Here is a 13,713-nt window from a genome sequence, read left to right as displayed (position 1 = left end):
GAGATCACTTACACCTCAATAACGGTTTGAGGTCATTATTAGAAAAACAAAAATTAATTCCCTGTGAGAATGCTGCCAGGGAGACAATGAGCTCCTTTCATCTTGTAAGACGAAAGGGAAAAAAAAAAGCACTTAAATGTTTGGAAAGAAATTGATCATCAGGAAAATAAAGTGCTTAACAGCACAATTGTGAAATGTATATTAGAAGGAAGAGATCATTACAGAAAGTATGTGTTTTGCTTTTGATTCTGGATAGCTTTACTGTGACTGTCACAGAGGCTGAAAAATAAGTAATCGGCCTTTAAAGACAGCACTTCCTTTTCTAATAGGGGTCAGAATTAACCAGAAAGGAGCAAATAGTTCAGGAAAGAAGAGGACTGTTATAACAAACATGATTGGGAATCTGTGCTGGGCCAGTTTCCCTTTTTAGCATCCATGCATCTCTGTCCTAGAACAGACTGCATAACTTCCTATTGAATTAGCATACACCAGGCAGCCAAAACAAATTATTTCATCTCAGTAAAGGGGAGAGTTTCTACAGAAACTTTCTTTTTAGCTTAGTTTCTGAGTTTTATGTGAATTACTCACTTTTGAGCCAAAGTTTTATGGCACCAAATCCTTGTCCTGCTCTGTGCATACCAGCTTTTCTTGCTCCATGCTCATATGCTTTGGTGCCTTCATTCTGCTGTTGTAGGAGTGTCATAATTTCATGCTTTATCACATGCAACTTTAAATTGGTGTTTGATGGTTTCACAGAAGTCTCTCTTCTCTAAGTAGCTGATGGATTTTCAGTCTTAATTCTAGTTGCTTTTTGTTTTTTTCTCGGAGAGTTTTAAGTATTGAGGAGCAAAACCAAGAAATAATGATAAGCCTCAAAGTGCCATTATATTCTTGCAGCTGACTGGTGACAAAAATAGTCAAAACATTAAGCTGTTGTTGTAATTGTAGATAACAGTCACCAAGAAAGTAGAAGTTAAATCCAAACACTGTTGGTGATTACACACAGCTTCATGCCTCTTGTTCCATTGTGGTGAGTTACGTGGTAGTGGTTGGGAGAAAACTAAAGTAGTTGCTTATAAGGAGGATGAAGAAGAATCTCTACCTGGAGTATGATCGTAGAATTATGGAATGGCTGATTTTGGAAGGGAACTTAAAGATCATTTGGTTACAAGCCCCCTGCCATGGCTGGTTGCCCCCTTCAGATCAGGCTTCCCAGGGCCCCTTCCAACCTGGCCTTGAATGTCTCCAGAGATGGGGCACCCACAGCTTCTCGGGGCAGCAGTGCCAGTTCCTCACCATCCTCTGAGTAAAGAAGTATTTCCATAATCTCTGTTATGGTTGTAGCTATGAGCCCCAGCAGAGATCTGTGTTGGTGTGGTTCCTCTCCCCAGAAGCTGTACTAGATGGGGAGCAACAAGGTTGTGGGAGAGATGAGGTCCTGAACTAAAGGACACACGGTCTGTCCCCATGCATGCCAATTCCCAGGCTCCTCTTGGCTTATGGTTAAGTGGCCATTTAACCTGCAGACAAATGTTTAACTCCAATGGTCCTAAAGTCCTAGCTTGGGCAAAGTACTGAGAGTATTGGCATGGGACAGTGGTCTGGGGAGCAGAGAGATGTCTCAGTGGTACAGAAAGCTGCTGCTCTTGTACAGGAACGTTCAACAAACAGCATTTTCGGCCCTTGCCCCTTGTTGTTGTTTGTGTGTTCACCAAGTTATATCAACAGTGTTTTGGACACAGTTCAAAAAGTGCTGTTTATCATCTAGAACTTGTAATCGCAGCTTCAGCATGGGACACCAGCAGTTCTGTGGGTCATTCCTGCAGGAATGGGTCAGGATCAGACATAGAGAGGGGATCCCAGGTCAGACACAGTCCTGATTGTCAGCTGAGTTGCAGAAGAGATTTACCTTGCCCCAAGGTAGAAAAGAGCATTTTTGGTTTGGCTGGTCTGATGGAAGTTAAATAAGTAGTGAGACTGAAAACACCAATGTTAATGGAGTATTAATCATGGTCCTCCTGTGTTTGCAGAGGTGAAGGAAGCATTGCCGTAGAAGGGGCTGCAGGGTTGGGATGGTATGTTTGATGGATGAAAATAGCTAGAAAAAGCATTTGTCCTCTGAAGAATAGATGGCAGCAAACAGACCGGTATGCGTGTTTACTTTCACATATATTTACATTAAGCTGCTGGGAACCTGTAGCAATATTTGACTTCTGTACCACATGTAACAGTCCCAAGAGTCTCCTCTGTTCATGGCTGGGTGAAAACACCCTCCATACCTTGGTTTTGTTACCTTTTCATTCAGGTAATCCTGAACTGTTGAAAATTTCACTGTAAACCTTAGAAAATTCACAGACACGACTTTGGAGCAAAAACCCTTTATTTCCAGTCTTGATTTTGGTTTCTGTTGGGAAAAGTCTGGAATTTCAGAGAGTGAGGATGTTTGTACAGAAATGACTGAGCAGAAGATTTAAGGAAAAAAAAAAGAAAAAAAAAGATTATTTTTGATGAAAAATGTTTTAATAGGAAAATATTCTGCAGGACCAGAAATTCCTCTGTATATGGTGATTATACATATAACCTGAGCTTATCCCTCAGTTACTCCTTGAGGGCCATGGGTAAAGTTGTACAAGTGCCAGGAAAGATTTTTTCTTTAAATACCTGTCCCTGTCTGGGCAGCTATTTCAATGCTGTTTTTTTTTCTGGGGTGCTGAGGAGCAGAATTGATATGTGGTTACCAAAGCCATGCTATGGAAATGGCTTTTTCGGTTTGATTGGTTTCACTCATTTGTTAGTCTCCCATCTCGAAGTGACTTCCCGATGGATGTGGTATATTTTTCAAACCATGAGCGTTCACTAATTTTTTCCATGGGGCAAAGTACACAGAGAAGGCAAACTGTACTATAATTAAGAACATTAGCTATACACCGACTGAAGATGTGAAATCTGTTTCCTGACTATGTCTGTTGATTTAGTGTGATAGAGCACCTGCTAATGCAGTGGAAAACTGTTCAACATGGAGGTCTCTGCAAATGGAAAAATTAAGTTTTATCTCTCCATCAACTCTTTGTCTTCATTTGTCAGTGTTTCTGTGACAGGAGTATTTTTTTTTTGCTGAATGTCAACAGATTTGCTGTCACAGTTCATTGTTGAACTGTGTTGTTGTTCATTGAATTTCTGAAATTAAGTGTACTAAGTAATTATTCCCACAGATGAAAAAAAGTTATTTGGCCTTAATTTTGCTTTGGTCTTCAGGATAACCTGGTCTTGCAGCCTCTGCTTTCTAACAGAGAATCATGGAATCATTAAAGCTGAACAAGACAAAGATCATCCAGTCCAACTGTCAACCCATCACCACCACACCCATAAAACCATGCCACTAAAAATCCAATCTGTTTGGTTATGAACACCATTCATTCCAGTGGTAACCTCAAAATCCTAATCTGTATACCTAGATTAAATAAAATAATGGAATGAAAAACAGTTTAAGAAAATTAGAACCATAAATATTGTCATTGCAGAGGATACTGCTTGGTCCATAAGTATGAGATGAGACGTCAGAAGGTCTCAGCCGCCTTCCAGAATTTGCCATTATCTCAAAGTCACAAGTCAGGTCATTTTTTTTTCCTTTTACACTGTTCCTAAGTCATATAAAAAGGCTCTAGATCATAAAATTATCCAGTGCCTTAATTAGAAACTAGAAAAGAGCTGGTCCTCTAGGGTAAATGATAACATGGTCATAACTTTCAGAAACGGGTTCAATTGCTGCACTTCTATTTTGGCACCTAACAAGGTGGTTTAATTTTTGCAGAAGTTTCTTGCGTACCCATTTGCACTACTGCCCCTCTTCCTCAAAACTGTGTTATTTTCTTAGTTTACAATAAGAGGGGGTTTGAAAGCCCTAGTTCAGAGGACAAAGGCCCGAGTCCTGAGATCTGTTGGAAAGGTAGCCATTAGACATTTCCCAGCTGCTGGGCATGGATCATCCCAACCACTGCAGATACCATTTGAAATCATAACTTTAAATTAATTAACCTCTTCTCTCTGGCCTTAAAAAAAAATAAATCTGTGTCACAGTGTAAAAATAAATATTGCCCCACATCTTACTGGGGAAGGAGAATTAAAAACCCCCCATTTTCTAACCCCAGACATTTTGGCAGAACTTTGAACGCAAATCATTTTAACCCTCAATAAAATAAAGTAATGAACTCTCACAGATAAATTGCTGCCTTCATTAACATTTTGATTTTAAAGGGCACATTAATTCTTCTAGGTGAATGTCTTCTTTAGCAAGCCTGCCATGTTGGTAGTTCTGGGAATGTCTTCTGAGAAGGTGGAGAATTTCTGTACGATATATTATTGCTAGAAAGAAAATGAGCAGCCTTGTTCTGCTGACTTTAATGTTTACCTATTCGTGTATAAGACAAGAGGGATTCAGTGGGGGGCTGAAATGAACTATTAAGTGTGGGTGTATTCAACAATGTGTTTGAAATTAAGATAATCACTTGTCCATCCATATGCTGTTATTTCTGACTCTCCCTTGACTCCAGCAGACTGCAGTAGTGTCTTTGCTGCTTTTTGCTTGCTGATGCTTTCTTCTGCCATTTCTTTATTCTTATCCTATACCTCTCTTTCCTATCCCTTTAACTTTCTGATCTCTCTCTGCATCTCTTCCCTCCTTTCTCTTTCCTTCCATTGCTTCACTTCATTTCCTCCCCCTTGCTCTGTGACCACAGGAGCTGTGGACCATCAGTGCCAAGGGCTGGCATGTGTGTGAACGCTTTAGATGAGGTTCAGCTCATTTCATGCTTTAATGAGGCTTTAAAGGCTGTTAAGGGGATATGGGATTGTTTTTCATGATTATATCTCAGAGTTCCCAAACATTGCATTTAAATTTACAGTGTCTTCTTTCAACCCCATGGCTGCCCTGGTATGTGGCAAAAGAAATGCAGCAAAATGATGAACCCAGCTGAAACATAGACATTTCCCAAAGCTGGGTATATTGCATAGAGGGATATAAAGGGATTTCATTTATTTTGTTGTCTTAGAACAGCAATGAAATCCAGATTAGAATGGAAGCTCCGTGTTTTATAGCACTGTAAACATTCAGAGGGCTATGTGAGCAGTAAATGACCAGTATGGATATACTGCTGCTTTACACAGCACTTAACTACAGGCAAAAAGATTGTTTAAGATACAGCTGGTGAAAGCCTGAGCAGATAGGACTTAAGGAGTTCATGAAACACAGCTGGGAGCTGCCCTGTGAGTTTCTGAAGCCAAAACCAATTAGCACTGAAGAGACTTAAGACTTCTCAGAAAAAAAAGATTTTATTGCAATTCTGCTGTTGACTGTCCCAAGCAGGGTGGTCAGGAGAAAGGAACTAATGAACAAAATAATTAGGACCATTGATGATAGGAAAGTAAAGAATAGTCTTCAAAAATACATTGGGTGGCTTAATTTTCATTTTTGTTACTCCAGCAGCTGGAGTCCATGATGCTATGACATGCCATGGCAGATAACATACAAAGTAGAAAACAAAGTCATTCCTGCAGAGTAGCATGAATGAGTCTGGCTCTTTTTTTGTCCTTTTTACCAAAAAATGAGGCAAAGCATTCACTGCCACATGGAGGCATACTGTCAGTTTGCAAAAATCGTTTTTAACAAATTCCTAAACTTCCTGTCTCTTTTCCAAGTTATTGTTAATGGCCAAAGTATTTCTGTGTAAACAGGCATCTCTTTCCAGAGCAGCATCCTCTTCTTTCTGCCCACTTCAATTATCCATTGGCTCAATTCATTCAGCTCTTCTGCAACTTGGGAAGTGGTGGTGAGGTCATGGATGCTTGACTGTGTCATTGAAGCGCCTGGCCAGGAAACACTTCTGTTGATCAGTAAACATCTAGATAAACAATGAGCATGGGAAATGAATCATAGAATATCCCAAGCAGGAAGGGACTCAGAAAGATTGAGTCCAACTTCAGGCTCCGTACAGGACCACCCAAAAATCAGATCACAATCAAAGGTAGGGAAAGTGTGGTAGCAAAATGTGGTCAAATATTATCATTTTAGGAGCGGACTGGATCAGGGGTGGATTTGCTTAGCCTGCTCCTTAGCTTTCTTCTTAGAGAGTTATGTAGAACAGAGTAACCTATTGTCTTGCCTCTTCTGTGTTTTGTATATAAAATATGATCCTTCTGCTGATGGTGAGGCACCAGCATAGGCTGCCCAGAGAAGCTGTGGATGCCCCATCCCTGGAGGTGCTGAAGGCCAGGTTGGATGGGACCCTGGACAGCCTGAGCTGATGGGGGGCAACCAGCCCATGGCAGGGGTTGGAGGCAGATGGGCTTTGATGTCCCTCCAGCCCAAGCCATTCTACAATTCTCTGCTGGTGGAATTAGTTTAGGATCTGGTTAGACAAGTGTGTGGTTCTCTGGTGCTTTTTGGGCAAGTCAGGTGCTTCAGTGAAGGGGATTTGCTGGTCCTTAGCAGGCCAATGCACTGCCTTGCCCAGTACCTCAGTGCTAAAACAGTGATGAGCTAATCCTGCTCAGTGTCCCAGTGATGCTCAAGGACTACAAAAGCAGTTTGAGAACAGTAAAAGCACGTAGGCCTGTAATGTATTCCTGGCCTCTTAGTCAGCTGCAGATGCTTGGGAGGAAGAGTGCAGTCAATGATACTGTTACGGAATAACCTAATGAAGGTAAAGCACTGCCCACTCTTAGCAGTTAGTGACTGGCTGCTGTGTGATGGTATTTCTCCATCCTTTATTTGTGTAATCCTCTCTGGGGCAACTGCGGGGAGGCCGCTGTTCAGGCGGCCATTTGGACCTGTGATTTAATCCGATTGTTTGGCTTTAGCGATTACACAGCCGTTTGTTCTGTGGAATAACTCTGTGTGCAGAGAAGAATTTTGCCTCCCTGTGAGTCAGGAGTGAGGAAGGGTGAGGAGATGCTCGGGGCTGCCAGGGAGGAGCACAGCGGAGGCTCTGACCTCTGGTGGTCAGTGAGGTCCCTTTACTCCTGGGGACTTTGCAAATTCAACCTCCAAAAACCTCAGAAAGAGGAAAAGTGCATCATTGATCAGCTGTCCCCTGTATGTGAAAGTGGTGCTTTCACATTTTTAGCCTTTGCTCAAACCTCTGCTGGATTACAGTTCTTTATCAATATTGTTGGGTTTGGTAAGCCTTTCGTATTTTGTGTGAACGTAAATGTCTGCGTATGCTAGAGCATCTTTCACTGTGTTTCCGTAATGGTATTGCTGTGATTAACAACTGCAGCTAGCAAAACCCACCAGAACGAGATTCGATTGCCTAATTTCAATTAACAGCTTCCAAAGAAATGACAGTGCTTAAAACCTGAGCTTTTCTTGTCTTTTCTTCCTTCAGGGGTGCATTCTCTGAAGTTGTTTTGGCTGAAGAAAGAGCTAGTGGGAAACTATTTGCAGTCAAGTGCATTCCCAAGAAGGCACTGAAGGGGAAGGAAAGCAGCATAGAGAATGAAATTGCTGTCCTGAGGAAGTAAGTACCAGACCTTCATTTCTGCTTCTTTGTTTCCCTTATGCTCCTGCACTGAAGAAACAGGAGCAATGATTGACAAGTGTGACTGGTAGGTTGTTCAGCCTGTCACAGGCAGACAAGAACACCCGCGATTAAATGAGGCTGAAAATGTTTTGAGAGATGCTCTGGTTTTCTCTTATATTAAGCCAGTCCAGATGATTGCAAAGTGACGTTGAAGAGGAGTTAAAACCTATGATGGCCTGCAAAGCCCTTTCCCACTAATAATGTCAGCAGTTGGGTCACCGGCTTTGAGCACAGTAAGAGCAGGGTTGTTCTTTCCAAGTGCTCAGTGCAGATTATACACTGTTTGCTATCAAACTTATAGATGCTACAGATGGCTGTAGGTGATGGTGGTAGGCTCCCATACCATGGAGAAGTATATCTGGAAGGAACATCCCAGGGCAACTTCTTTCTATCAGAATTGTCCATGATGTGCAATTCTTTCCTGTCCATGAGTGTAAGACATAACTAAGGCAGGTTGCATTCATCTCACCTGATTTGAACTTGTCATCTTTGAATTTCTTTCTAATTAATGGAAAAAGATTAGTGACTTTAGGATTGGTCCATATAATCTGTTCTATTCTTCTAACAGCAACTTTTCTTTTCACTGAAATCGTAGTACAACTATACAGAAGTCTACACTGGACTGGAGCAATCTGATGCCTGCTGCACTGCTGTCCCCAGCTTCTTGCCCCAGCTCTTGGTCTTGTAGAAGCTGATAGCTCACTGTTTGAGCACAGTGATTTGTCTGAACAAAACTGATCATGAATCTTTAAAACTGAATAGATATTTATGTGCTAAATGCTCAGACAGCCTAAGATGAAGCAGCAAATTCAAGGGCAAACTTGGCCATGTCAGTAGGCAGAAGGGATTCTATTCAGCAGAGGTAAAGAAGTGAGGTTCCAAACAGGCACAAGCACTTGTTGCTGTTGCTTTCCCATGGCCAGACCCATATCAGGTCAATACAGTGTACACTCTGTGATAAATGCGCTGTGCTGGCTTGCTATGTGGAGATACTATGAACCTGTCATTAAGCCCAAACCTCTGCCATCTTCATGATCAGGTAGTAATGGATGCTGAGCAGCTTGAAACATTCACTGTGTATCTGGGTCTTTCCCCTGATACTCGTATATATTGGTTTAAGAGCAGAGAATGCAGCATCTGGGCTGGGCTATTCTCACTGCAGTGGCAGGGGATGGAGTGGGTGTAGTAGTTTAACCTGGCAGGTAGTTCAGCACCACAGAGTTGTTTGCCCCAAATGGGAGTGGGGAGAGAATAATTAAAAAAAAAACAACACAACAAAATAGAACTTATGGGCTGAGATGAAAACTATTTATTAAGACAGAAAAGGAAGAGAGAAAAAAGCAATGATAATAATGTGTGTATGTATATATATATATAAACAAGTGACACACACACAATTGCTCACCACCCACCAAGCGATGCTAAGCCAGTCTCCAAGCAGGAGCTGCTCCCCCAGCCAACGGCACTGTTTTTCAAGGTTTTTTTGAGTGATGTTGTTTGGTATGGAATATCCCTATGGCCAGTTCAGATGAGCTGTCCTGGTCCCGTCCCCTCCCAGCTTCTTGTGTCCCCATAGCCCCTTCACTGGCAGAACAGTATGAGATGCCCTTGGCTCTGTGCAGTGCTGCTCAACAACAACTAAAGGATCGGTTTTTTATCAAAGTTGTTTTTCTCCTAAAGCCAAAGCATAGCATCATACCTGACACTGCAGAGGAAAAATCAACTCTGCCTCAGCTGAAACCAGGTCTGTGAGCAGAAAAGTCCTTAATTTCATACAATTCATTCTACTTTGTCTTTCATCCTACATTCACTAGGGCCATAAAAAAGATCTGTCTTATTTTTTTAATCTGGTGTCTCCTACTAAGCTGTTGGTAATATAAACTTTGCGTGTCATTATATTTATTCTGAAAATAGGCATCTTTGCTAGCAGACACAGCACTGAATTTGTATGCACCACCAAGGAAACACTTAGACAGATCCAGTTTGTTATTTTCTGTTGTTGAGGAGAGAAAATATCAACCTGCTTCTTTGTTGAATGAATTATCTGCCTCTAAAAAGTAAAACCAGAATTGAAAGGGGGTGAAGTGGGTCCTGAGCAGCTGTTGCTAAGCTCCAAAGGCATCTATCCATTCTGCCTTTGTTTCTGGTAGCTTTCTACCAAGTAGGGATGGCATGTGATGTCTGATCAGTGGGTAGGATGCCAGAGCCCCAGGCTGCCACAGCCATGCCATGGCATGCACTAATTGGCCACTTCTGCAAAGGATGCACGCAGATGCCTGGCAGAGGAATTTGTCCCTGTTCCCTGTGAGGGTTGTGCAGAGCTGCAGAGGATGGATGCAAAGCAAATATAAATATGCACTTTTGTTCATCCTGTTCTCCCTTTCTATTTTTGCATTATGTCTTTGGAGTGCATAATCTCTGATGGGATTAAAGTCCCAGAGGACTCCCTGCAAAGTTGAAATGCAAGAGAACTCTTTGTCTCCCCTTCAGACATTTCTGGAGACAGTCAGAGGTCATAAAATCATAGAACCATTAAGATTGGAAAAGACCACCAAGGTCATGTAGTCCAACGATCAATCCATCATCACCATGCCCAATAAACTAGATGGTGCTGACCATGTCCAGAACTGATACAAATGAATGTCAAATGTGCTTTGTACCCTCTGGAAGAGGTCTGTCCCAATGTCAGTCCTGCCAAAATCACCCCGATCTGACAGAATCAAGATGGAGAAAGGTTTGCATGATGCTGTCTGTTGAAGTCATGTTTTAATAACATCTTTTGAATTCAGGATTGAAAGCATGAATGTTATGACCAAAATCTGTGCAACCTGCTGTAGTGATCCTGCTATAGCAGGGGGTTGGACTTGATCCCCAGAGGTCCTTTCCAACCCCTACAATTCTGTGATTCTATAAAAACCCTTGGATCTTCTCTCATTTCTTCTGCTGACTTCCAACATGACCTGAAATGTCTTCTGTCTTAAAAATTTATTGTCTGTGAAACAGCCAAAAACATTTTGAACAAGAAGTTTCACCTGCAGAACATTTGGCTTTCCCTTCCCATATCAGCAGATGCAGGAGAGTGGGTCCAAGAAGGGAAGTTTCTGGTCTAGGTTTTTAGTGCAAAAGCATCACAGTGTCTTACCAACTCTTCTCTGTGTCTCACCTAAAAATGCATTGGAAGTGCTAACCAAACACTCTGTGCTGGGGAAGGCTGATGATGCCCATGCAGAGTTCATGGAAGGTAGGCTAGGAGATTTTATCTTCTGGATGCTCCCTATCTGTGGGCTTGGCCACTGTTGCTGCCAAGACAAAATGACACATTTTAGAAGCGATGTTCTGCTAACAGAGGAGCGAACTGCTAGCCAACTGATCTGCATGTTTGTGCCAGTGCCAGAGTGAATCATGCACACTCCAACATTTTATTTTTCCGTGGCCAACAAATCTGTTCTTAAAAAAGAAAAAAAGACGGAAGAGCCGTTAAGTCAATATTTACGCCTAGCAACCTTAACAGGGTTCTTCCAATATGGACTCTCTTGTTTCCCGTGGAAATCCATGGCAACATTCCCTGCAGACTCCTCTGGGTGGGGACGTAGTGGGAAGGAGCTCGCTGCTGGGTGCAGTGCTGGCATGAGTGATGCGTGCAGCTAATCCAGGAGCTCCAGCCTGACAAATTCTTTTGTCCTCTTCTCAGCAAAGTGTTTAAGCATGTGCCTAATTTTGGATGATAATTGATCCCTGTGAAATCAGTGGACTCCTTGAGATTACCTTGCTGAACTTAGGCCTAAAGAGATGCTTCGTAGCAGGGAGAAAATCATGTAATCATTAAGGCTGGAATAGACCACTGAAATTAACAGCCCAAAGATCAACTCATCCCCACCATGCCCACTCACCACGTCCCTCAGTGCCACATTTACACTTTTCTTGAACACCTCCAGGGATGGTGACTCAACCACCTCCCTGGGCAGCCTGTGACAATGCCTCACCACTCTTTATGAGAAAAAAATGTTTCCTAACATCCAATCTGAACCTCTCTTGCTACAACTTAAGGCCATTACCTCTCATCCTATTGCTCTAACTTGGGAGAAGAGGCCAACCCCCACCTCACCACAGCCTCCTTTCAGGCAGATGCAGAGAGCAAGGTCTCCCAGAGCGTTCTGCAGATGAACAATCCCAGTTCTCTCAGCTGCTCCTTGGAAGACTTGTTCTCCAGGCCCTTTACAGCTTTGTTGCTCTTCTCTGGAAACACTTCAGCTCTGTGAACTAGCTCTTCAAGAGGAGCAATACTGCACTGGGTTACACAAACTTCTTCTGACCTGAAATGTGGGGAGTTTCATAACCTGCTCAGAAAGCAACACTTTTCTGTTTTTAAGCAGAAGGATAAATGCAATCTCTTCCATTGTTTTCTGTAGAATAGTGGCAATTTATTCCCACTATGATAACTGTGCAGGTGTGAACAGGCTGAAGGATGAATTGGCTGTTAGACGGGTTTCTGCAGGCAGTAGGTGGTGTGAAGAGCTGGGATGCAGCAAGGCACCAGTCTAAGCTCTAAAGAAGTAGAACAAAACAACCTTGTAGGAGTCAGACAGAAAAATATGCTTGATTATTATTATTTTTTAATGTACCTTGGGTTTTTTTTCTTGGCTACAACATGTTTTTATTGAAGAGAAACTTTCTAAGTAATACCTGCACAGGTTTGGTGCTGAGTCAGGGGAAGATGAAGAGAAGGATCAATGCACCCAAGTGTATTGATTACTTCCTAGCAGCCACATGTACAAATTAAAGTCTTGTTAAACAGATGCTGTTTAGCTAGCAAATCAGACTCTGCTTCAGTTAGTTTCTGTTGAACGGGGATTTTAAAAATATTTTATAAACTCTTTAGATATATCCCCTCTCATCTGCTCTGTAATCTCCTAGATCTTTGGGGAGAAGCACCATTAAATTCCTTATTACAAATCTGAGTCATGCCTAAATGCAGGCTGAAGACATGATCCCTGTTAAGCAGCTGGTGAGTGGTCTGGAGCACAAGTCTTATGGGCAGCAGCTGAAAGACTTGGGATTGTTTAGTGTGGAGATGAGGAAGCTTAGGGAGACCTTATCACTCTGTAGAGCTTTCTGAAAAGAGGTTGTAGTGATGTGGGGGTCAGTCTTTTCTCCCAAGTAACAGCGATAGGATGAGAGAGACTGGCCTTAAGTTGTACCAGGGGAGGTTCAGGCTGGATATTAGGAAAAAATCTTGGAAAAGCCTGGTGAGGCATTGGCACAGGCTGCCCAGGGAGGTGGTGGAGTCACTGTCCCTGGAGGTGTTCAGGGAAAGGGCAGATGTGGCACTGAGGGATGTTAGTGGGCATGGTGGGGATGGGTTAATGAATGGACTGGATGATCTTAGTGGTCTTTTCCAACCTATATGATCCCATGATTCTATGTTTTGCTCCTTTTCAGTAGCCCATTGATGAGAAACTCCTCCTAAAACTTCTATCCTCAGCTCTTACTTCTGTAAGGGCTTATCCATCCCAGGCAAACCCCATAGTCTCCGGGAAGCTGAAACAACATGTAGTTTTGAAATCCATTAGTTATCTCTCATTAAACTCTTCTGTGCAAATAAAAGGCAACATTAATTCTGAATAAAACTGTTCATGCAGAAACTTAATGCAGCTTAACACAAATTTAGGCATTTAATTAATTTGGATGAATATTCTTGAGTGACTTTGTAGGTTAGAACCTCCTGTTCAACCCCCTGGATGCTTTTGATTCAAAAACAAAGCTCTTGCAAGCCTGGGTGGTCCCATACTCCATTTTCCCAATCCAGAGGCTCTGCTGGTGCCCACCAATGCTTTCCAATGGCAATTATTTTTCTATGAGAGGTCACCCAGCTGGAGCACAGGGGCAGACAAACTGAAGAAGAGACACTCAGATCCTGTGGTAGGGAGTGTTAGTGTAAAAGCAATGGTAATTAGGTTGTGTAACTGGTGTATAAAGAAACTACTGTGGGACTGGTGTTTAAGTAGTCAGTGACTAATTACCTCTTGATGCTCCAGTAGTAAGAGCTTTTTTCCTTTAAAGAAATGAATGAGATGGTTAAGAAAGGGAAAGAAATAATAATAAAAAAACCCAAACATTTGGCAACTCTGTCAGATAA

The 13,713-nt window shown here is 42.3% G+C and overlaps 1 protein-coding gene across 1 annotated transcript in view; it reads left to right on the top strand.

Moving 5' to 3' along the window:
- Positions 1–13,713, top strand: part of CAMK1D (calcium/calmodulin dependent protein kinase ID) — a gene marked incomplete at both ends in the record, with an annotated part of 221,070 nt that overhangs the window by 85,351 nt on the left and 122,006 nt on the right. The window contains one exon of the mRNA XM_079538119.1: positions 7,383–7,514. Within this exon, the coding sequence (XP_079394245.1) occupies positions 7,383–7,514 (132 nt within the window). The remainder of the gene's footprint in view (positions 1–7,382; positions 7,515–13,713) is intronic.

This window comes from Tetrao urogallus (assembly GCF_951394365.1).
Source record: "Tetrao urogallus genome assembly, chromosome: 1".
Lineage (NCBI taxonomy): Eukaryota > Metazoa > Chordata > Aves > Galliformes > Phasianidae > Tetrao > Tetrao urogallus.
The sequence above is the reverse complement of the archived record's forward strand: the minus strand, read 5'-3'. Positions and strand labels throughout refer to the sequence as shown.